Source organism: Simochromis diagramma, unplaced genomic scaffold, assembly GCF_900408965.1.
Source record: "Simochromis diagramma unplaced genomic scaffold, fSimDia1.1 OVJJ01000501.1, whole genome shotgun sequence".
Lineage (NCBI taxonomy): Eukaryota > Metazoa > Chordata > Actinopteri > Cichliformes > Cichlidae > Simochromis > Simochromis diagramma.
The window spans coordinates 3,326,579-3,350,436 of record NW_024387320.1 but is presented as its reverse complement, the minus strand read 5'-3'; the positions used below and the strand labels follow the sequence as shown (position 1 = coordinate 3,350,436).

The 23,858-nt window shown below is 41.3% G+C and overlaps 2 protein-coding genes across 2 annotated transcripts; one reads left to right on the top strand and one right to left on the bottom strand.

Annotated features, from left to right (window-relative positions):
* The first annotated feature begins 426 nt into the window (after positions 1-426).
* inpp4aa (inositol polyphosphate-4-phosphatase type I Aa) lies at positions 427-22,521 on the top strand. Its single transcript, XM_040005286.1, has 24 exons — positions 427-545; positions 9,964-10,222; positions 10,318-10,362; positions 11,907-12,025; positions 12,110-12,226; positions 12,395-12,474; positions 12,582-12,699; positions 13,024-13,114; positions 13,236-13,383; positions 16,306-16,436; positions 16,721-16,825; positions 16,932-17,040; positions 17,127-17,144; positions 17,273-17,444; positions 18,386-18,667; positions 18,759-18,906; positions 19,185-19,217; positions 19,895-20,067; positions 20,185-20,308; positions 20,708-20,975; positions 21,385-21,482; positions 21,577-21,689; positions 21,780-21,934; positions 22,024-22,521. Exons 2-24 carry the CDS (start codon positions 10,123-10,125, stop codon positions 22,154-22,156), a joined length of 2,880 nt encoding a protein of 959 aa, XP_039861220.1. The 5' UTR covers positions 427-545; positions 9,964-10,122; the 3' UTR covers positions 22,157-22,521.
* On the bottom strand, positions 2,411-6,775 carry LOC120717360 (phospholipase A and acyltransferase 2-like). Its single transcript, XM_040005293.1, has 4 exons — positions 6,284-6,775; positions 5,095-5,215; positions 4,711-5,009; positions 2,411-3,239 (listed from the first exon to the last, which is right to left on the bottom strand). Exons 1-4 carry the CDS (start codon positions 6,299-6,301, stop codon positions 3,156-3,158), a joined length of 522 nt encoding a protein of 173 aa, XP_039861227.1. The 5' UTR covers positions 6,302-6,775; the 3' UTR covers positions 2,411-3,155.
* Positions 22,522-23,858: the final 1,337 nt, after the last annotated feature.

Sequence of the window (23,858 nt, the reverse complement as noted above, 5' to 3'; positions counted from 1 at the left end):
ATTCCTTCTATTGCAAAATGTTTTTTTCCCATAAATTAACATTTAATGACACCGAAGGACTCACTGAATTTAATTTAGAGGGATAGTTTAAAGATTGTTTAACGAAAACGAAAAAATTTTTGTTAGTTAATCATCAAAAACATTATTTGGGATTGTTTTGTGTACAGCTGTGAGATGCAGTTCATGGATGTCCTGACTGGCAGCAGCTTCATTTCTCAGGATGACAGTGATCTCAAGATCACTGCCAATGGAGTAAAACTGTCCCTGGATAGAAAAACACAGAGAAACTCTGACAGAACGCACAACAAAAAGGGAAAAGGCAGCCAACGTTTAAAAGAGAGCTTTGAATGTCTTTTAACGAAGCCTGGAGAGAATAAATCCTGGCCGACATCTCCCCCCAGTGGACGGAGGAGGCATTACCATCTATGTAGGTATTACGTCTCTGATGTGTCAGAGGGAGTCAGGGCGAGTCTCGACTGCAGACATCGTCGATGCGCGCAGGATGCTCATCAGCATGACAAGAAACCATCGCTTTTCTCTTGAAGGTTAGACATTTGTGTTTGTTTCTAATTCCTCGTATTATTATTTCACGGTTTCTCGAGGGTTTTTGCTCCCAGATATGAAAGCTGTCTCAAAGCGAGAGCACCGCCTCGCAGCGGGATCACAATAATACGTGTTTTACAGTCGTAGCAAAAAACAAATGAATAAAATAAAATGTGTGCAGCTGATTTGTTTTTAATTTAAAACAGTGCTAAACGAGCTGTGGGTCACAACCCGCAGCACCGTGCTGCTGCCTCCCTCAGTGAGCATCAGCAGACATAATGACGCAATGTTTGTTATTATTTGGTAGTGTCGGTGAATGAGCATATATCCACGCTTAAAGTATGGTGTCAATGGGCCTGTCATTGGCTAAACCTTCCATAAATAGATTTGTAGTGGGAAGCTTCGGCCTGTTGTTTATTTCCACGCAGGCTGCCTGCTGAATAACACCCAGCTTTCTGCTGAAGCCTGAAAGAGTGTGTATCTGATATTATGAGGTTATATGTTGGGGGCTTTTTTTATAATGCACTGGTTGCATCCAGTATCATATTTACTGCTTTATGAAGCCACAGTCCTCCCTGATGTTCCCAAGAGGCGGGGAAAGGATTAAATTTGATCTTCTGAGCCACTCTTTTCATAACAGAGCAGGCACTGGGTTCTTTGGGAATTCACTTCTGTCTGCCCTTTCTGTCCTGTGCTCATGTGTGTTTGAGAGGAGTATTTTTGATTGAACAAATCAGATTTGCCACGTTCTGCCTAGTGTGTTGAGGGAAATCCATGACTTATTCCCCCTTATTCATTTGGTTGAAACATAACCTAAAGCAGTTCATCGTAGTTGAGCTTCCTTTATAATTCTCAGTTGTCTGAAGATGACTTCTTTTTCCCGCTTTCAAAATGTTCTCTTTGGGTTGAAATCATTTGCATATTCTCCTCTTCTTCAGTCAGTTTGATCAGAGAGCATTTTACAGCTGATTATTGGTGCATCCATGTGCACGTGGCTGTGACAGACATTTCCATATGCCAGGTAAGCTGATTGTAGACCAGATTCAAGGGAGAGCAGCGAGGCACAGGCCAGCTCTGGACTGAATCTGAATCAATAAATGGAAATGAAGAAGAACATTGAGGTTACAGAGGGACAAGGGAAAGGAAGTTGGCTTAAATAACAAAAAGAAAACAAAAACAAAAGAAAAACACAGGATTGATCACAAAGGGATGAGGAGAAGGAGGAGAAGCTGTGGGAGCGCTGCAGTGCAGCCGGTGCTGACAGCACCTGCAGGGGGTGAGCCGCCAGCCCAACAAACTGGGACACATTTGTTTCCAAAGCATCCCAGTGGACTCAGGAGCTCCAGAATCTCCGCACTCTTACTACACACCATTTCACCTGCTTCCCTGCAGCATGTTCACCATGTTTGTTGCCACACTGTTCAGCTAGAAAACAGAAACAGGGTCTCTTTAGTGTGTGATTGGGGTCAGATGTCACCTTCAGGACAGCAGCTGGATTTATCCTCTTGCTCAGTTTAGGATGACGATGAAGAATTAGCTGATGCGCTATCTGACTTCATCCCTCTGGTGCAGGACAGAAACTTGCATTCATTTTGACCCTTATCATCTTCTTCAGCTGAACTCCAGTAAAACCAAATTAACATTGCAAGATTGTTGTTGTCATCAGCTTTGGTGGATGTTTGAGATCTTGGAGTGGCCTTTTGTTTAATACACTGTTTCAGGTAGTTCGCTTTCAGATAAAATATGCATAAAACCACATTTACTGACAGCAGCTATACAGCGAGGTAAGCTGCACACACTTTTAACATCAGCATAAAATTATTTATACACTGTGGTCATCCCTGAGACCAGAAACAACCCATTGGTGTTCTTGGGTCATTAATCCAATATATGTTTATTGGTATCAGTATTTATAACATCTGTTAAAGGAACCTTTTTTTTTTTTTCAAAGTTAAGAAAAGATGGGAGAAACACCCTTCACCACACTGAGTGTTGATGTTGCATAGTTCATCCACCAGAGGGCTCCCTGCGGCTTCTCTGTTGGAAGCAGTTGATCCCAGCAGCCTCAGAGCGTAAACGAGTAAACAAGTAAATAAATACAAATAACAAATGTTAGGTGAATTTGTTCATGTTTTGTGACTGAACAGAAAAATATATCTGATATATTATATGAGAACATCAATAGAACATCAGTATCTACATGGGGGGGGTTATCACACGCTATCTTTTGGCGTTATAATCATCACGTGCTTTCAGCTTGCCAGCGTGTGGTTTGTCGTGGTGAACCTTATAGCTTCAGGGCTTTTGCTCGGCCAAATTTTGAATCCCAAGATTGTTTTTTTCTCTGGAGGAATTATTAAAGATATTTTGCTGAGAAAAAATATTTATCGGTTTCAACTAAGCATTTGCAAATGAATAAATAAGGGCAAAAAACAAGTAAGTTTAAACCTTGCTGTACATACTGCCAATCCCATAAAGTGGCTTCATAAAAAAAAATAATCAGGCTAAGCTCTATAGAGGGCCAGACAAAGAGAACATGTTGGATATTTACGGTAATGTGACTCAGAAAGACCAAACCGCACAAGTTCATATATGTAGAAATGAAAAGGTTTCTAATCAGTTTGCTTTGAGTTGACAATGTCTTTGAAAACTGTAGTTGCTCCTGTGCACTCTTCATTCTTGGGTTTTGCAGGGATCTAAAGAAAGAATAACCGTGTTATTAATACGATTAGCACTCATACTCACAATACTTCTACTACTGCTAATAATAATCTGACCATTTTCCTGTTAATATAAAACATATTTGGTTTTGTAAAATTTCCAGTACCGACTGATATATGAAGTGCAGTTCATAAATCAGTCCAGATGACAAAGCTGTTGACGTTCTCTCATGTTGTACGCTGCTCAAACAACTTAAAGGAAGACTTTTTAATCAGAGTACTGCATGAAGTCTGTTAACATCTGGGATACTGATCAGGTTATTTAAGTAGCAGACAGCGTTGTTAATAAGTTTCAGCTGGTTTGGTGTTAATGAAATTGACAACAGGTGCATTAAAGAGGCAACAATGAGACAACATCCAAAACAGGAATGGTTTTACAGGTATACTACTGGAATTTTTTCCCTCCTCCTTATTTCTGACGGGTTTTTCACTGGTTTTTGCATTTGGCTGGGGTCAGTGTCGTTACTCATAGCATGAAGTGCTATCTGGACCCTACAGAGGTTGCATAGGTAGTCCACATCAGTATGTTTCCCAGCACAATCTCAAGAACATGGAAGAGATTCTATAAGACAGGCAGTTTCTCTAGGAGAGCTAGACAGGGCTGCAGAAAGTCGTTAACCTATCAGCAGGTCTGTTGTTTGCTCCTTTTGTAGAAGGAGGAACAGCATGAGAACTGCCAAAGCTACAAAGTGATGTCCAACAGGACACAGTGTGAATGCCTCTGACTAAACAATCACGATCAGACTTCATGAGGGTGATCTGAGTGCCTGACATTCACTAGTGTACCCTGTGCTCACTGCTCAGCACTGTGGAGCCACATTGGTACTTTCCATATAATACTGGCAGATCCACCACTTGTGTGCTGTGCTTTTAACAGATGAGAGAAGGGTCTGGAGAAGCTGTGGAGAATATTATACTGCCTGTAACATCGTTCAGCATGAACGGTTTAGTGGTGGGTTAGCGGTGGTCTGGGGAGGTATATTCATGGAGCGACGCAGACCTCTAAAGGCTGGGCAACGGCACATGACTGCTATTAGGTATCGGGATAGAGTCGTTGGATCCACTGTAAGACCCTATGCTGGTGCAGTGGGTGCTGGGTTCCTCCTGCTGCACAACAGTGTCTGGGCTCATGTGGCTAGAGAATGCAGCTAGTTCCTGGAGGGAGGTTTTGGTACCATTGATTGGCCCCCATGCTCACCTAACCTAAATCCAGTAGAGCACCTGTGGGACAATATGCTTCAGTCCATCCAACACAATCAGGTTGCACCTCAGACTGTCCTCTGTGACGCTCTGGTCCAGATTTAGGAGGAGATTCCCCCAGGAAACCGTTCATATTCTCATTAGGAGCATGTCCCAACATTATCATGCATGATTTCAAGCACATGAAGGCCAGTGTATTACCACATCTTAAATGATAATCAGAAGTTTTTTCGAGTGACGGCATTACCTGGTTGCACACAGCTTTCCCGTAGCGTATGAAAGTGGCAAAGTGCTCGCAGTTTAGAGTAAAAAGGTTATATGGAAGGGATTGATTGAGAAGGGCGTCACGGCGTAGCCTCATATCCTCAGGTGCTGAAGGTGTGAAGGCATGGCGATTGTTACTGACCAACGCATGGGCTCCATGTGGGACATTGACCTCACCAACAGGGACTCTGCGAATCTTGGTTTCTCCAAGGAGAAGGTCCCCACATACTGGCATGATTTTTTGCAGATAAGTACGAACAGTTGTCATTAGTTGCTTCTCATCTTGGAAAAAAAAAAGGAAACAAGAAATGTTAGTGTTATAATTTGCCTGTTTAATGAATGCAATGAACACACGTGTTTTACTCACCTGCAACCGCAAAATGGATTACATGTCCATCGTCATCATAGATGGCCCAGTGCGAATATCCGAGTGGGTAGGAAAACTCAATCAAGTCTCCAAATTTTGCAGTGGACACAATGTTATCAATCTGTGTTAATAACAGTTAATAATTAGAATAAAAGAAGCAAGTAGTGACACATCTCCACCCACTACCACTCCCCGTGTACCCAGATAACAGGTTCAGCTACATTACAGAAAGTGGCTGACACATTTGTTTTTTTAGTACAGACAATCTGCTTGTCAGAGGTAAAACTTACCCAGTTTCAGTCAGCATCTGAATACATTTAATGTTGCAGAACTATTATACTGTATTTGTATTATTTGCCAGACGGGCTGGTTTGAGTTTTTCAGAAAATGCGGATTTTCTGGGATTTTTCCATACAGCTGTCTTTAGTGTTTACAGAGAGTGTGAGCGGTGGTTCCCTGTTTCAAAGTAGCGGTCAAAATACTTTGAACTGATAGAAAGGCAACAGCAACTCAAATACCAGAAGAGGTATGCAGAAGAGCACCTCTAAAGGCACAACACATAAAACCTTAAAGCAGATGGGCTATAGCAGCAGAAGACCGCACTGAGTAACAATCCTGTCAGCTAAGAACAAGAAACTGAGGCTAAAGTTCACAGAGACTCACTAAAACTGAGAAAGAGAAGATGGGCAAAACGTTGCCTGATTCAGTGAGTTTCAACTTTTCCTCCAACATCCGGGTATTAGGGTCACAATTTGGCATAAACAGCATGGAAGCATGGATCCATCCTCCATAAACCAACAGTTCAGGCTTCTAGTGGTGTAATGGTGTGGTGGAGCTTTTCTGGCACACTTTGGGCCTAAGCACCAGCTAAGCACCGTTTAAACACCACAACCAGCATGTGTACCCAACTACTGAAAATAAATCTGGAAGCTCAAATCATCTTAAACTAGTTTCATGAACATGATATTGAGTCGTCTGAACTAAATGTTACAAGATTTCAGTCAAAAGAGCATCTTTGGGATTCGGGGACACATCATGGATGGGGAACTGTGTGACGCTATCGTGTCAACATGGACCAAAATCTCTGAGAAATGTTCCCAGCACCTTGTTGAATGGCAGGAGGAATTAAAGAATCAAAGCAGCTCTGAAGGTAAAAGTGTCCAGTCAGTATAGATAGATAGAAACTTACCTGCTGTTGATAATTCATGGCTGACTCGCAGTTATTTAGGTTTAAAATGAGAACTCCTGAAGCTCTCCCAGTCTGGTGTGTTTGCTGCACTACTACATTCAACAATTAACTAACAATAAAGTAAAAAACAAAGCAATTTCTGTCAAGTCTCCTCCCAGTTCCACTCCCTGTCAAGTCAGTGAACAGGTTCAGCTGCATTACATCAAGTGGCTTTTCATAAATGAGCTGATCTAGCTCGAGGCGACCTGCTGAAGTTCAAACTGAGTGAAAAGGAGTGAAAAGCTACTTAAATAATGGTTTAATTAAATAATGTAACAGGATCCAAAGGAAGTCTTAGTGAAACTTACCACCAAATTCCCACTTCATTTTGCGTGTATGGATTGTAAATTGCTAGTAAACTTTACTTGCAATTTACAATTTACTTACTTATTCTACTTCCCACTTTTCTACTATAGCTATACTATGAGCTGTTGTTTCAAGATGTGACAGACATGAAGGTTTAGACTGCTGGTTGGATTTATAAACATTTTAAAAATATAACCCTGAAGTTCAGAAAATGGAACCTTCTGTGTGATATAGCAGAAATTTGTGGGGAAAAATGGGGAAAATTCACAGCATCAAATAGCATCTTTTGCCAAAACAGCAGCTGAAAAAGTAAAAACGTAAATATTTAGTAAGTGATTATCATTCATCACTTCTAATGATGATTAAGTCTTTTAATTGGATTGGAAAGTGGTTGTTTCAGCACTAGTTTCAGCCCCACATATGTGAACTGCGTGTATCTGATGACCGTCAGACAGATGAAATGAAGATGATCCTTCGCTCCCTGTGGCTTTGCATTAGATCCTCTATTGGTTTCCTAGAGAGCTTCCCACAATGCCCCAGGCAGTGGCGATTACAGCGTGCTAAATGCCAACCCCACTGTCAATGACTCCTACACAGCCTAATGAGGCAGAGCATCCATGCTGTAATTGTCATTTGTTTAGATCTCACATGAAGGTGTGAAGACAGGAATTAAACTACCACGGAGAATCACGCTGACTGAACTGTATGTGTGTGAGGTGAGTTCTAGCGCTGTGCGTGTGTGTCGCCGGGACGCCGCGTTTTCATTTGCACGTGTCGTGTGACGTCAGAGAGGATTCATGTGTAAAAATAGACTTCCTTTGCAGAGGTCTTCACACATGAATGGACAGAAACACTCACACACAGATGTTCTCCCCTCATCAGTGTAGCATCAAATAAACAGCAGCACACAGAGACAGATGAACGCGTTGATACGACCCTCGTCTCTGTGTATGAGGAGGCAGTGATCGCGCTGAGCAAAGGCAGGTTGTATAGTTGTGTAAGCAAACATATACCAGAGAGGTTAACGGAGTCTGACATCTCACAGGAATTTGAAGCAGCTCATCGGACCACTTGCTGAATCCTTTTCATTTCTCTTAACATTACACGTTTGCTTCATGCATTTCTGGCACACAGTATTCCTTACCGAGGCTTTTTGCTTTCAAATCTCTTCTCCTCTGTCTTTGCTGAAAGGAGAGCGCTTACTGCAGAAAACAATATTGCGACAGTGTGTCAGCTCACAGGACAAAAATAGATATAGAAACAACTTTAATTACTTGCACACCAGAAGAGGCGTGTACTCACTATGGAGAACTGCGTCAGCCCTCTTTTCTAAAATATTTTTCTAGGAAGAGGAGGTGCTGTGATTTACTGAAATATGTGCAGCGTTGATCAAAATCAGACAGTATTTTTCTGAATCCATCCCTTTTGACAAGATCCTTTGACGTGATCCTAAACCACGACAGAGCCTCCACCGTGTTTTACAGGTAGCTGTGGACGCTCACTGTCCCTCCTCCTGCTACCAGTGAGCAGCACATGGATCAGCTGAAGGCAGATGCATCTCTCAGGCCCTGTGTCATTCTTTGCTGGATTTTTCCTTCCTCTTAAGGACATGACTTTCAGATGCTGTTCATCTGCTGTAGACATTTTTAGGTCTGACTCCAGTTGCCTCAGATTTTATTAAGGCACATTGCACAGACTGCTGAGATATGCCAAATGTTTGCATAACAGGTGCAAAAATACTATTTTATGCCTGTCAAACTGTGTTATCTTTGACATTTTTCACAGATTCAACTAAAGAAATGGAAACAAATTATGTGGGGTTTTCTGCAACAAGCTTCTAGTAACACAGGATATAATTTAAAATTGTTTCTCTGCTAAGTTGTCTGTAATGTGCAGACACAAAACTGGTTCACCTAATGAGTTTAGTGGCTTTTTAATGCTTGAATGATTCATAGGTCAATTTTAAGTAGCTTAACAAAGAAATCTTCCTCTAAATATTATCAGGTACAAAGACCGGACTGAAATGAAAAATGTCCAAAGAAATAATTTGAAAGGCTTCCTCAAAGCCTGGTGAACAATTGCAAAGTTGAATATTAAAATAAAATCTGGATCCTTGTGAATAAAATATAAAGAAATGAGGGATGGCTTAAAAAACTTAACTTAAAATACTGACAATGCTCTATTTTTTTAACCATATGTTATTATTTTTGTGGTTTCACTGATTTCTTTAAGCATTTAGCCTGAATAAAAATTGTTTTTTTAGACTGAAAGTTAAAGAAATCAGTTAACCCAAACAATAAACTTATTACTAATCATTTAAGAAAATTATTTCCAGATTACCTGATAATAAAAAATAATCCGTGAATGTAGATCCACGTCTCCAACAGATCTAGATCAGCAGTGGTTTAATCTTTTGTCTCTTTCTGTTAGTTGGAAGAAGATGAAGTCAGGGGGAGATTGTTAATGTTGCACTGGAGCCAGATCTCCTCTGCTGGCACACTTGGCACAGCTTTAGTTTCCTGCTGTAGTGAATAATTTTGGCAGGTGCAGCGTCAGCAGGAAATCAACAAACCCTACGTGCTGTTTCTTTTGTATTGTCAGCAGTGAAATGGTGATTGTTGTATTTGCAGTTAAACTATGAATAAAATGCTCTATCAGAGCGAAATAAACGGCATTGTTGCTATTAAAACCTGATTGTATAGTGCAATTATCAGTGTACAGACCTATCACTTGATTTAGACAAGTGCATCACATCTACAAGCCAGTTTTGTGAACGTGGTTTGAGAGGTTGTGGAGAGTTTTTCTGTTACGTCTGTTTTCTATGTGAGCATTTCGGATTTTCTTTACCTGACTCCCTGTTCCTGTGTTGGTTATTAGGTTTGTCTAAAACCAGGAAGCACGAATAGCATCAGGACGTCAATTCAGTGTGCTGCAGTGCTGTTTTTTTTTCTACAGCTGTGTGAAGTCTCACTTTTTCTCTCAGAAAATGTTCTCGCCGCCTATATTAGCACGTTAACATGGGGATAAAAATATTTAGAGCAATGACACAGAGTTGCAAAACCTACAGCGCCGTTCGCCTCAGAATGAAGCATCTGTGGAAACATCATCGAGCTATTATTAGTTATTCATCCTTTAACCCTGTGAAAAAAAAGAGGAATGTAACCGGATTTTGAGCATGTGTGCTGCAAAGTGGCTTCCTTTATGTGACTAACTGCGAGCACATTGCTATTTTTCGGAGCTCAGCTGCTGTCGTGATGATGAGTTTGATGTCAGTATCAAAGAGCTGAAGATGTCCAGTTCTGTCTGATTTGCCTCGTTTTCTTTCTTTCTGTCAGGTTCCGCAGTGACAAAAGTGTGACCGCTCAGATCCACACGCACACACGTCATAAGAAGTCTTACGCAAGAGTTTTGACTCTGTTCCTGCTCGACATTGTTCTGCTCTTCAGGCCTTTTTTACTCAAAAACAAAATCCTCAGCCCTGACCTGAAACCACCATGTCTGGGAAGGAGCGCAGCCCCCGCCATCGGCCATGGTCGGTCTACCGGGCTAATACGTTTGATCTCTCTGCTGAGATGATGGGGTTGGCTCTCTCAGGTAACCAAGTAACTGCTACCATGGTAACCTTACTTCATTGATAACAAAACTGTAAAGAGCTTCTGCTCATCTCTGTTTCGCTCTCTTCCCCACAGGCAGCAGTCAGGACCCAGATGAGCCGGTGCTGGAGTTCAGCGTGGGTATGTTCAGGATGTGTTTGTAGATATTGTTGCTGCACCTTACTGATGCACCAGACTGTTTATTATGTTCTACTAGAATTAATATGGTAGTGTTCAAATTATTTTATTTTGATCGATCCACAAATGCACGAGCATTTATGCAGCTAATGCTTGATATCAGAGTCCCTGTAGAAGTAAGACTCACCACTCAGCAGCCATCTTGGAGACACCCATAAGCACTTCATTTGGCAGTTAATTTAATTAGTCACAGCACAATAAAAATCCCCATAATAAGGAAGTATTGAAACTTTTTTTTAACTCTTAAACCACATATCATCTTCCACTGCTGTCTCTGGATTTTGTCTCTGTTGATGTTCCTTAATCCTCTAAAGCATATTAACAAGTCACAGTGCTGCCAACACTCCAAAACCAAAAACTCATTTATGCATCACATGTCTGCAGCTATCTGAAGTCCACAGCTGGTTAACTCTTCTCGAATGCACTGTTTGGGTGTTTCAAAATGATTCCTTTGACATAGGGATGCATCATCCTACAAAGCTACACTAATCTGTCATTAAGACTTTGGAGTAAGGTGCTGCTTATCCTCAACTCTGTGCAGCATTTAAGCATTTTTTAGATCGTCCCACTGCTCAGCATAAATTGCTAGATGCAGTGAGGCAGACATAGACAAAAAACAAACCTTTATTTAGGATGATTTGAGAGGCCAGAATTACAAAGTCTGCAAGATGGTGAGGAAGCTGAAACCCAGAGTTAAGATAACAAGACACAGGTGAACATCATCATAGACAATGAGATAGACGAGGAGGTTAAATGAAGTAAAGTTAAACACAGGACACTAGAGACAAGTATCAAAATAAAACAGGAAGTGAAACATAGACACATGAATGAACTTAAAATAGTGGAGTTGACACAGAATGGTACAGGAAAATACTATGGAGCAGTATTAAACTGAAACTATGAACCAAAGATTTAATACACATGAAAGTCAAGGTGAAAAATGATAAACAACAAGGAGGAGAACACCTTGAATAAGAACTCTATATCCAAAATACTATCTTTGTTTTTTTGCAGTGAGTTTTCAGCTCACTGTTTTCAGTGAACGCTGATAGTCAGCTAGTTAGTGAACATTTAATAGCGTTTCGCAGCTGAAGAGCCAGAAAGTTCCCTAATAAGCAGTAAGAGAGCAAAAAATAAGACAGAGAGAGAAATGAGGCCAGAAACAGAAACTAAGGGGATAATAGTTCAGCAGTTTTAAAAAAATATTTTGCCTCACTACCATTAACTGGCTAAAAATGTTTAAATGCTGTGTTTTTGTTTTTTCATTCTCAGTCAGTTTAAGAAAAACTCATAAACATGATGTGTCCCCATAATTACTGGCTCCTATTTATTTTTTATCCACTAAAGAATTACTCAACAGCTGCTGCTTGTCAAGTACTAACTACTCCAACATACTATATTTAAATCCTCCCATTGCTACAGATTACAGACCATCCCACTGTTAAATCCCCCAGTTTGTAATCGCCTGTATTTAAATGTCCCTGCAGCCTGCAGTGAGCTGGTGACTCCTGCACTGGACCGTAAGCCGACCAGCTTTGTGGCCGTCAGCTGCACCACTCCGCCCCAGGCCTTCTGGACTAAACACGCTCAGACTGAAATCATAGAGGTATGTTACCTTCTACCTCACTGTCACTTCCTGCCTGCCGTTGGATGCTTACACAGCCTTTTCCCCTCGTCTCTCTGTCTTCAGGGCACCAGTAACCCCATCTTCCTGAGCAGTATAGCTTTCTTTCAGGACTCTCTGATCACTCAGCAGACGCAGGTCAAGCTTTCAGTCTACGACGTAAAGGACCGCTCACAGGGCACGGTAACCCCCCACCCCCGCCAAGACAATTTCTTACAAAGTCAATAAACTGTCTTTAGATTTTCCATTGCAAAAGTAAATAATGCTCTTCTTTAGCAAATCCTTCATAGTTGATGCTCATCTGGGTAAAACCCTCTAAATCCTTTCAGTTTGTGTGCTTTTATGTGACAGATGTACATGCTCGGCTCTGCCATGTTCTCCGTGAAGGAGCTGCTGCAGGACAAGCACCACAGACTGCACCTGACTCTCAGGTAACAGGCACGCAGAGCACAATGTGACTTTTCTGTGTTACGAACTGCAGGTCACATTTGGGTTTTTGGGGACGTTGCACTGACTTGGTTATCGCTTGATTTGTCAGGTCAGCGGAGAACGAGCGCGTGGGCAACATCACTGTCATTGCCTGGCAGATAGAGGAGAAACGTGAGCAGAGAGCTCCTGTCGCAAGATTACAGAGGGGGGATACTGTTAATGGAAGGGTAGGAATTCACAAAAATGACTTTCGAATGAGACTTTGTTTTATAGTTTGTGGCAATATTTGAAATTAAAGTATGAAAATGTATTATTTTTTGTTAATTGATACATTGAGACAATTTCCTGTTTTACTTTTAATTTTTTCCTGATGTCAAAGTACATGAAACATACCAGGAATAACAGCCACGGGCTTGTGAATGTGCTTGAATTCATTAAAACAATATAAAACAATTTTATTGAACTTCCTGCTTTTTCTGACTTTTTTGGTAATATAAAGGTCAGCAGCACATCCTTCTTTATGCAAACATTGTTGTTTATGTGTGCATCAGATGGTTCTGCCTGTGGATGAAAGCCTAACTGAATCCATGGGCATCAAATCCAAGTCGTCCTCTTTGTGTAAAGATCCGCTGCTGAAGGCTGGTGAGTGAACTCTTATGTGAGCTGTTGCTACTCCGAGTTATGGGAAAGTTTCACAACCAGTAACATGTAGTTTGCTGGCAGTAACAATGGCAGTGCTCATTTATATTTTTCCATGTTTTAGTGTTTGGCGGCGTCATGTCACGGACGTACCGTTTCCCCACTACGGATGGTAACCACCTGCGGATCCTGGAGCAGATGGCAGAGAGCGTCCTCTCCCTGCATATTCCTCGACAGTATGTCAAACTGCTGCTGGAGGAGGATGCTGTCAGGTATAATGTGAAAGATGTGTTGATGCTTTTTGAAGTGATGTCAACGTCTAATAAATGTGAACCTTTTAAGAAAGCGTTCTCTGCGTGCTACCATAGACTGTATATAAAAGATGGACGTGGTTTGTGGATTTTGAAGCCTCTGGTTTAGTTTTTACCTTCTTGGCATTTTGAAGCTGTAAGTGATCACATTTGGATAGGAGGCTGGATCGCTAAGCTATCAGGTGAAACTAGCATGTTTGGTTGGCACATGCTTCTTGTTTGTACAGTTAGCTTTTACATTTTAAATACTCCACAACTTCACAAACACGTGTAGGAGCAGAGATTCAAATTAGCTTAGGTGATGCCTAGTAAGCAGATGTTTTGCCATCCATCTATCTGTGTACCCACGCATTGATCAGTGAATGATTTTAAGCCAGTTTATTGGTTTCAGTGTCTTTGTTTGCAATGAATCGTTTTGTTCACGGACTGAGAAGATTCTTGATTGGTTTAGTTTGTCTCCCAATATCCTCAGTCTTAGAGGCTATTTCTTTGTTAATGCCTCCTAGCAACTTAAGCAGCTTCTTCCTTTCTTTCTCCCAGCTGATCTCTTTTCTGGTGAGCTGCTGCCTCAAAGCAGCATTTTCTGCGGCCACCTCCTGGTTTTCCTTCTTTGAGTCTAGAAGGGCTTGTTGCAGGCTGTACAGCATGCTGTTGGGAGCATGTGCGTGTTGCTGGGCAGCAAAATCCGGCTCATTTGTTTCAAGTGACTGAAAAACACAAAGTATACATGTGACAGGTAAAAATACTGACCCATCCCAATGCTGTAAACACTCAAAAACATAGGTCTTAACTCACACAACTGAACCGTTTTAGCTGTTTCAGGAAATACAGTCACTCAACACTGAGAACAAATATTAGCAAGCATCTGTATAATAGTCACAAGGTTGTGTCATACAAACTGTAGGTAAATAAAAAGGCATTCAGGCCTGAGATGATGCAATAAACTGTTACTTCGCCTGTTGCATTGTTGCTTTTCTCCATATTGGCTAAACACAGACAGTGTAGACCTGCTGAAGTCAGAGTACTGCTTCAGTGTTTCTCCTGGTTATTTTCTTCAGTCTTATTTCTGTAATTGTTCAAATGGTTTGATTCTGGTTTGGACTTCAGACTGTAATTGATGGAATTCTTCACAATTTTACATCAAAATATTATTATGTCCTGTTTGATTGAGGGGATCAAAGTGCTGTAGTTGTCGTAGCAACCCAGTTTGTTTGCTCTGTGTAAGAAAAACTTAAACTTGTACAAGTAAGTTAATGTAATTTATTTTTTTTAATGGTCATATTATGTAGCCAGCAGTACCTAAAGCTATGTAGCGGACACAATCGTCTGCACGTATAAAATGTAATCATCCACACAAAATAAATTTTGCATTCACGTCTGAAGGCTGTAAGTAGTGATTTGGCTTCGGCTTTATGAATTTATATGAATACATCTCTTTTTATCCCCCTTCTCTAAAAATGCAGTAATTTGATGCTGAAGTCAAAGCAGTCTTTTAAGATCACAGTTTGTTTAGGTCATAAATATTAAGACATGAAACAAAGCTATTTAATACTGACACTTGGGGGGGGGGATCTGATAGATTCCAGTTTGTGCATGTAAACAGGTAGTTTTCTTTTCATCTGATACAGGTTTCCCTTGGGCAGTGTTATTAGAAAACATTGCACACATTTTGCAGATGATACATAGTAATATGTAAGTATCATCTATGATATGCAGATAATGCAGAAGCCAGTTGATGCAAATCACTTATTTAACTACAGGCATGTCTTAAAGACATAAATGCATCCTGTGATTTTCTTCTGCTAAATTCAGACAAGAATGACGTGATTGTACTCGACCCTAAAGAGTCAGAAAGATGGCGTCTAACTAGATACTTACTCTGGATGACATTACCCTAACCTTCAGTAACACTGTAAGAAATCCTGAAGTTATTTTTATATATCAGGATTTGCCCTTCATTGCACACATTGCACAAATATGCAGGGCTGCTTTCTTTCACCTATGCAATGCTGCTAAAATTAGAAACATCCTTTCTCAGAGTGATGCAGCAAGAGTACTGACAGGGATGAGAGATCGTATTTCTCCTATATTTGCTTCTCTTCGTTGGCTCCTTCTAAACCGACGACTGAATTTAAAGGCCTTCTCCTCACAAGGTCATCCCTTAGTTATACTGCTGTATCCTCAGACTGCTGCAAGACTCCCCATATGTTAATATGCCACTGCTGTATCCTCTCTTTGTTTCTTTCCCCTCAACCCGAACTGGTGACGTGACAGCAGATGGCTTCTACTCCCTGACCCTGGTTTTGTTGGAGGTTTCTTCCTGTTTTGATTGTTGGGGGTTTTCGCTCTGATACTGTAGGATCCAGGGTACTCGTGTTTGAGCCAATAAAGGTGACACAGGTCATCCCATATAAATTAGTCCATGTAAATTACTAATTACTGTTTTATTTATTTATTTTGTGGTGTTATTTGCTCCTTTAACTTTGCATTCTTATTGTGTTTTTGTTAGATTTGTGAAGCTCTTCTAGATGCATCTTACTTTTTTTTCTTTTTTCTTTTACAACCTTTTTCCCTGTCAAGAAATGACTCTTATGAGGAATCTAACCAAGCGTGTACTTTTCACAGATTGTTTCGATTAAATAATAACTGCTGAGGGTAAAACGCTGCTTAGTACTCCGAACCCCAAAAATGGCAAAGGTTAGAGAAAATGGTTTGAAGAGATATCCGCAGGCTTTCCCTTAATGGTTGACTTTAATGTCTGTAACTGCTTTACTGTTATGTTCATTTGCTCGTTCAGTTTATAACTGAATGAGCAGCACAAAACGCACTCTGTGAGCTGCTCCGTGCATCAGCTGGATGCACTGATTGTTACTGCATGTGCAGGGTGTGCGAGCTGGAAGAACTGGGTGAGCTGTCTCCATGCTGGGAGAACCTCAGGAGGCAGATCATTACTCAGTACCAGACCATCATCCTCACCTACCAGGAGACCATAAGTGACCTGCATGAATATAAGGGTTAGTTCCATAATATACATTGTAAAGGGCCATTACACTGATTTTAAATGTCAAAATTAGTCTTGCACAATGTGACCAAAATGTATTGTTTTACAATTGGGGATGTTTCCTGATGTCAGGAAGTAAAGAGCATCAACCCCCTAATAAGATAAATGTTACAACATTGAAAATATAGCCTTTCTGACATCATGTACAGCTGTTAGCGGTTTTTAATCATTATTTTCTCCATCTTCCTTACAAAGAATCACAAACAACTGCTTTTTCTCATTTCTGCTGCCCCACAGGTCCGTCATTTAAGTCTAGCACCTTGAAAGCTGAGAGGAAGTTGGAGTTCATCCCCACTAACCTACATATCCAGAGGATGAGAGTACAGGGAGAGTCTGGTTACGGTACGAATTTGTCCACAAATGTTTAATGCATGCTTTCTGTAACTTAATATTCATGTTTTTCATGGATTTCCTCCCTTCTTAATTTTATTTTCTAACCTTTAATCAGACCGGACGTACGACGTAGTAACTATTGGTGCGCCCGCAGCACATCATCAAGGCTTTAAAGGCTGCGGTCTCCGAAAGCTGCTGCACAAGCTCGAAGAAGCCAGGAAACAGTGAGTTGTTTGAAACTTGCGTGAGGATTTGGTGGTTGTTTTTCATTTGAAGTTTATAACAAACCTTTTTTTTTTAATTCAATCAGAACCCATGGAGAGGAGGGGTAAGGTTCTCTAAATCCTATTACAAGTTTTAAAAGTGGATAAAACCAAACCACACTTGTTTCTCAAGTATCCTCTTTTTCTTTCTTGCACACGCATCAATGCACGCCTGCTGCTCTGCTGGCTCCAGCTCTAAAGCAATGGCATACCAGCCTCAGGATGTTGTAAAAGCAAAGGAGCTGATTGGTCAGATTAACACTCTTAAGACACAAGTGTGTTACTACACTGAACGTCTGTCCCGAGCTGCCAAGGAGCGCTCAGCCAATGCTTTGGAGAGAACTCTGGCCATCCTAACAGAGAAGGTAAGACTGAACTGCAGGGATACTTAATATGTACAGTACTGTGCAAAAGTCTTAAGCCACCATATAATCATATAAGATTTTCAAAAGTGCTATTTTATGCCTGTCAAACAGTGTTATATTTGGCATTTTGACAAATTTAACAAAAGTAATGGAAAGAAATGATGTGTTTTGTGATTAGTGCCTAAATTTGCGAATTAGAATCAGCTCTTCAGTTTTATGTTATATGTAAACACAACACCTTGATTTAGGTTCCTTTTTTGTGCTTGAATGATTAATAGGTCAGTGTTAATGGGCTTAACAACCAAAAACACATTCATCTGTCAACAGTCAGGTACAAGGACTGGACTGAAAGTCGCCAAAGAAATACTTTGAAAGACTTCCAGAAAGCCTGGAGAACTATTTTTGAAGACCAGTTAATAAAAATTGCAACATCAAGATAAAAAGGTCATTAGAGTTAAAGATTCATTAGAATTAAAAGGAAAGGAAAGGAATCTAAAAACCTGACAAACTAACAAGGACTGAGGGAACTCACACAGATTAAATCCACACCAAGCAGAGAAAAGCACAGAGTAAAAACATAAAAGGTGACGTTAAAAAAAACCCTTCAAAATAAAACAGGAAGTGACTGGAAGAGACACACAGGAGAGGGCACTGAAACCACAGAGAAATGAAAAAATAATAAATGAATGATGTTGCAGATTACAGCCAGTGCACTCGCACTATATATCACGACAATGCTGACATCACTGTGACTGCCAGGCAACCTCTGAGTCACACACAGACTGACCAGGATGAAAAATTAATTCAGTTTCATTTTATTACCTTTAAGAGCCAGTTAATAAATGTTAATGTGTTAACGTGCTTTCATGTAATGTCTGTAGTGTAACATTTCTCAGTATAACTTATCCGTCTCCGTCTGTCCTGCACCGCTGCTCCTGTAGACTCGTCAGCTCGTGACCGTGTGCGACTCCAAGCTGCTGTCCACAGCCATCGTGGCTCTGGCAGCAGCCCGCCCAGAGTTCTCTCAGCAAAGCACCCCGTCGCCATCCTCCTCCTCCCTCTCGCCCTCCTCTCGCTCTCCGTCCCGCTCCCCCTCTCGTCACCCCACCTCGCCCTCTCGTGCTACCACCTCACCCTCTCGCCACACAGCTCCTCTGGAGGGCAGTGAAGGGACTAAAAACAAGCGCGCTTCCATGCAGGCAGATTTGCATGAAGAGGAGTGGGTAAGAGAGGAGTCCATCTGCCACTTTTGGTTAATAATGTTTTTTATATGCATGTATATATGTTTGATTTGATTGATGGTTATTTGTGCAGGAGAAGATTTGGCTAAACGTGGATAAAAGCTTGGAGTGTGTGATCCAGAGAGTGGACAGGCTGCTGCAGCGGGACAAACTCCAGAGTGACAGCAGCTCTGAGGACGTCTTCCTGCTCGCCAGTGACGAGCCGGGTAACGCTAAGAAAGGTAAACGCACGTAGACAAGACGTGGATTTTTGCATGAATCCACGTACTGAGTGAGCTCAGCCGTCTAATACGAACAAAGGTACAGGTATAAACTTTCAGGAGTCTCCAGACGTCATCATCATTATCATCCCTCTCAACTATCCTGAAGCAGACCCAGGCATGCTGTCTCAGTCCTGTTAATCATCTCTATTGTTTAACAGCTGAAATAAATCTTTAAGATACAAGTACAAGTGGAAATCTGTCCATATCCAAACATTTTTATGTTCTCTCATTTGCAGAAAGCAGCCCAGAGGTTGAAAAGTCATCCCCAGGTAGGAGCACTGTTTCCTTTACGAACAGTAGGTACATGAAAAAGTATCACAGTGCAAGAACCGATGATTAAAAAGAGGCAGAGTAGATTAAAAAACACACACAACTGTAATTAGAAGGAAAAAGACATCACATGTAATGTCACATGTAAGCAGATCTTTAAAAGAGGAGGCAAAAACACGGTGTCTTCAACATTCTCAGTCTCAACTTTGGAACAGCCAGGAGGGCTGCAGGACCTGAGGCTGCTAGCTGGTTAAATAAAATGTTTCTGCTACATAGCCTGGGCCCAGATCTAGACCTGCTTTGAGAGTGATCAGTATTAAATTAAATGATAAAAGCCTATAATGAGACTGTGGAGAGAGCCGGGATAGCAGTGATGTGATAGTTTCTGCAAAAAGCAGCAACATCTGATAGAATCAGGAGAGATCTCTCACTTTTACACTGATGTTTGACTGATGCAGGCAAAAAAAAACGTTTTTTTCTCTGTAATTCTTTTGTTCGTCCTCCAAATTATTGCTATTTTTAAATAAACCATAAAAAAGAAAGATGTTTAATGAAAACTGCACAAATCATTTTATATTTGCAGACACTGTGGGGTTGTGTGTATAGCTATTACTTCAGCCATTTGTTCAGGCTATTTCAGGATGTCTGATAGAAATGTCCTCTCAAATCCCTGCAGGTGAGTGGAGCGACGCCCTGTATCCTCTCCTCACCACGCTGACAGATTGCGTGTCTCTGATGAGCGACAAAGCCAAGAAAGCCATGGTGTTTCTGCTGATGCAGGACAGCGCCCCCACCATCGCCATGAGCCTCACCCTGCAGTACCGCCGCGACGTCGTCTTCTGCCAGACGGTCTGCCGCTAACTGCTATGACTGTTACATGTACAGTGCATGAAACCCGTGCACGTGTAGGCTTGGACGTTTGTCATTACTCAACGATTGTGATGATGTGATGTGTGCCGTTTACAGCTCACCGCTCTGATCTGCGGCTTCATTTTGAAGCTGAGGAACTGCCTCTGTGACTCAGGCTTCCTCAGGCAGCTGCACACCATCGGCCTGCTGGTGCAGTATGAGGGCCTGCTCAGCACTTATGGTAACTTTGTTTGTGCATGTTTGTGTATATAGAAATATGTAAAATCACAAAAGACTGTGTGCATCTTCCACTAATGATCTCCATGAAATTACACAGAAAATATTGTTATTATTATTTTTAGTAAAATTATTTTTAAAGCATTGCATTTCAAATAATAATAAGGTTGAAAAAACTATCATTTCTATAGTATAATTTTTTTAAAGGTAATAGTTGACTTATGATCTGTTTAGAGGTACAAAAATTCAAAAGCTGCTGAAAAACTAATATAAAACTGGTTACAAAGCTTCCTTTAGCAAACTAAGTTTTGTGGTTTTTAATGTCTTTTAATATTAAAAGTCAATCAGAATTGACTCCCTGTCCATGCCCTGATTTTGTTCTTCCTTTGCCACATAAATGAAGGCGAGGAGCTGGCCATGTTGGAGGACATGAGCGTCGGAGTGATGGACCTGAGAAATGTCACCTTTAAAGTTACCCAGGCAACTTCTGGTTTCAGCCCCGACATGCTGCCGGTAATTACGGGGAACAGGAGCGGCTTTAACGTCAGGGTCCCAATGCCCGGGGCGATGTTTGACATGCTGCCACGAGAGATCCAAAACGGGATGCTGCTGCGAGTTCAGCCCGTCCTGTTCAACGTTGGCATTAACGAACAGCAGACTCTGGCTGAGAAGTGAGTCACTGAGACTAGAGGGCAGGAAAGGTAGAAAGAGATACCCATGCCAAGCTTGATAGGTCAGTCGCAAAAAGGCCAGTGAGCAGCACATTCGGCTTTAAAGCATATTTTTAAACCTCTGGCTGAATGAGGCTTGTTCACTGCATGGTCACTGCATAAATGTTCTCTCTTGCAAGACAACAAATTTTGATTTTTCTTAAAAAATGACTGTAAAGACAAGATTTTAAGTTACTAACATTTAAAAACTGGGTTGATACATATGTGCGCTCGTTTTTATTGATGTTGCATTAAACTTTGAATGGCTGTGCTGGAAGTGAACCTCCTTCAGTACAGAAAAGCCAGACAGCAGCAGGCTATGTGTTATATTAATGAAAACTTTTAACTCTTAAATCATGCGTGTGTGCAGGTTCGGAGACACATCGCTGCAAGATGTCATCAACATGGAAAGCATGACTCGCCTCAGCTCGTACTACGACCAGTTTAAAGAGGTCCTTCCAGAAGACTGTGAGTGAAATACATAATTTATTAGTGAGAAAAGTGTATTTCCCCCCCTTTTTTTTGTTCTTTGCTCACCACTCGTCCTCTGTCATCTCCTCAGGTCTCCCTCGCTCTCGTAGTACCACCAGCGTGCCCGAGCTGCTCAAACTGCTGAGCCAGAACGTGAACACCAAGAAGAACAAGAACGTGGAGATCCTGTGGCAAGCAGCTGAGGTAGACTCATCATCACCGCCTCTAATTCTAGCCCCTGAAGCGTAAAAGCTCTGCCTCCTTCTTCTAATCTCTTCCTCCGAATCCCCAAAGGTGTGTCGCCGCTTGAACGGAGTGCGTTTTACCAGCTGTAAGAGCGCTAAGGACCGCACAGCCATGTCTGTGACCCTGGAACAGTGTCAGATCCTGCAGCAGGAGCACGCCCTGGCCCCACAGGTCTTCTATCAGGCCTTGGACTGTATGCGCAGGTCAGTATCTACACCTAAAACACACTGGAAAAATAGTAATTTGCCAAAAAAGGGAAAAGAAAAAAAAAAGTATGACTTCTGTCTCACAGCGAGGGCTGCAGGAGAGAGAACACCATGAAGAATGTGGGATGTCGTAAATATGCCTTTAACGCCCTCCAGCTTAAGGCCTTTCCCAAACAATACCGCCCTCCAGAGGGGACATATGGGAAGGTCGAAACCTAAGCGGACTCTGCTATTTGGCAGAAACCAAAAGACTGTAAGGGGATGAAGAAGATGGCGCCACACAAACAAAAGCACCAACACAAACTGGAACAGCAGCCCTTTGTTCTGTGCTTAGTCATTGTTAAGATAATAAATGTCCAAGTGCCAGTGCTCACTGTAGATCATTTTCTAGCAGACTCCCTCCCCTCTCAGTAGTATTAGATTCAAACACTTTTCACACATACTTCACAGCCAGTCAGCGTTCTGTGTTACTTCGTAGCCAGTGTGCAGACAGTGTTTGCTGCTGTACCAGTTGTAGCATCGGGAAGCGTACAGTCTCTCTGGATTTATTTTAAGGAGACGTGCAAAAGCCTTTAGTTTTAGAAGAAAAAAGATGTGGCACACAGATGTATTTGTACTCAGCAGAGCAGCTTTTGTTGACGCTATCACACCATCAGTTAAGAAGTGAGACTGCTGATTATCTACAAAACATAAAACGCATTGAGCCCTTTTCAGACATTGGATTCCCACTGGCTTTACCTAGTGTGTCATTGACGCAAAAGTCATTTTACTTTTCATGTTCATCACATAAATCACTTCTTTCAGTTGGTCCCTTATCCCAAAGGGTTCACCACAGCAGGTAGCTCTGGATGTATGATCTGTTTTCTTTCCTGACTCAATCCCAAAGAGGAGTTTGTATCACCAGCTGGATGTGAATCTGAAACATTTTGCTTGGCAAGCACACATGTGTAAACCACCACACTAACAGAGCCTCAGACATACTGTGGGGGTAATAATCATTTGATCCCTTGCTCAATGGAGAGAGACAGAATATGAACCAAAAATCCAGAAAAAAACTCATAAAAAATTATAAATTGATTTGCATGGCAGAGCTTGTGTACCAGTGTGGAGATGCTGCTGTGGTGTTTTAGGTTGTCAGCTGAAAGGAGATATCTTCTTTTCTGAAGTCACTGTTGTGAACCAAAGCCTAAAACAACTGAAGTCTGCTGATTTCTGGATTCTGTCTTGGCTATTTCTTAGGCAGGAAGCTGTATTCATGACTGCCTACCATGTTAATGTGACTGAATGCTGTTTACAATGTTGAAATTATTTTGAGTTAGCCTGCCGTCACAACTTTCTCAGAAAAGTGACCAAAATGCTGTTTTAGACAGAAGACGTGAGGTTCAGATGTTGCCAGACTGTAAGGAGTGCATGTCTGAAAGGGGCTTTAAAGTTATGTGCATATTGATCTGTGCCTCACCACAAACACAGCATGTGTGGTTCACGTCAAGCCAAGCCTAAAGCACTGAGGTACAATATAAATCCACTACGTAAAACAATTTCCATCTCATAGATTTTTGTCCTCTGTCCTACTTATTTTGGCAAATGACGGAATAATATGGGAACAGATATTAAGGTTTGTTCTTTCTGATCAACATATAAAGACAAGTTTAAAAGACAAGAGAAGCTAGCAAGATGTCACGGGATGCTAATGACCTATCTCCTGCTGTTAACTTTAAATCCACTCTAGGCAACATACAGGTCAATAGTAGTCACTTGTTAGAGATGTTTCTCTGGAGATAAGTTGCTCAGGAGAATCTGCAGGAGTTGTTAAAATCAAAGAGCTTATTTTGTTTATTTTCCTTAGGCAGCCGTCTCTTTGTCTTTCTACAAACACGTGAATATTCTGCACCACATCACTCCAATACAAGCACAGTTCTTT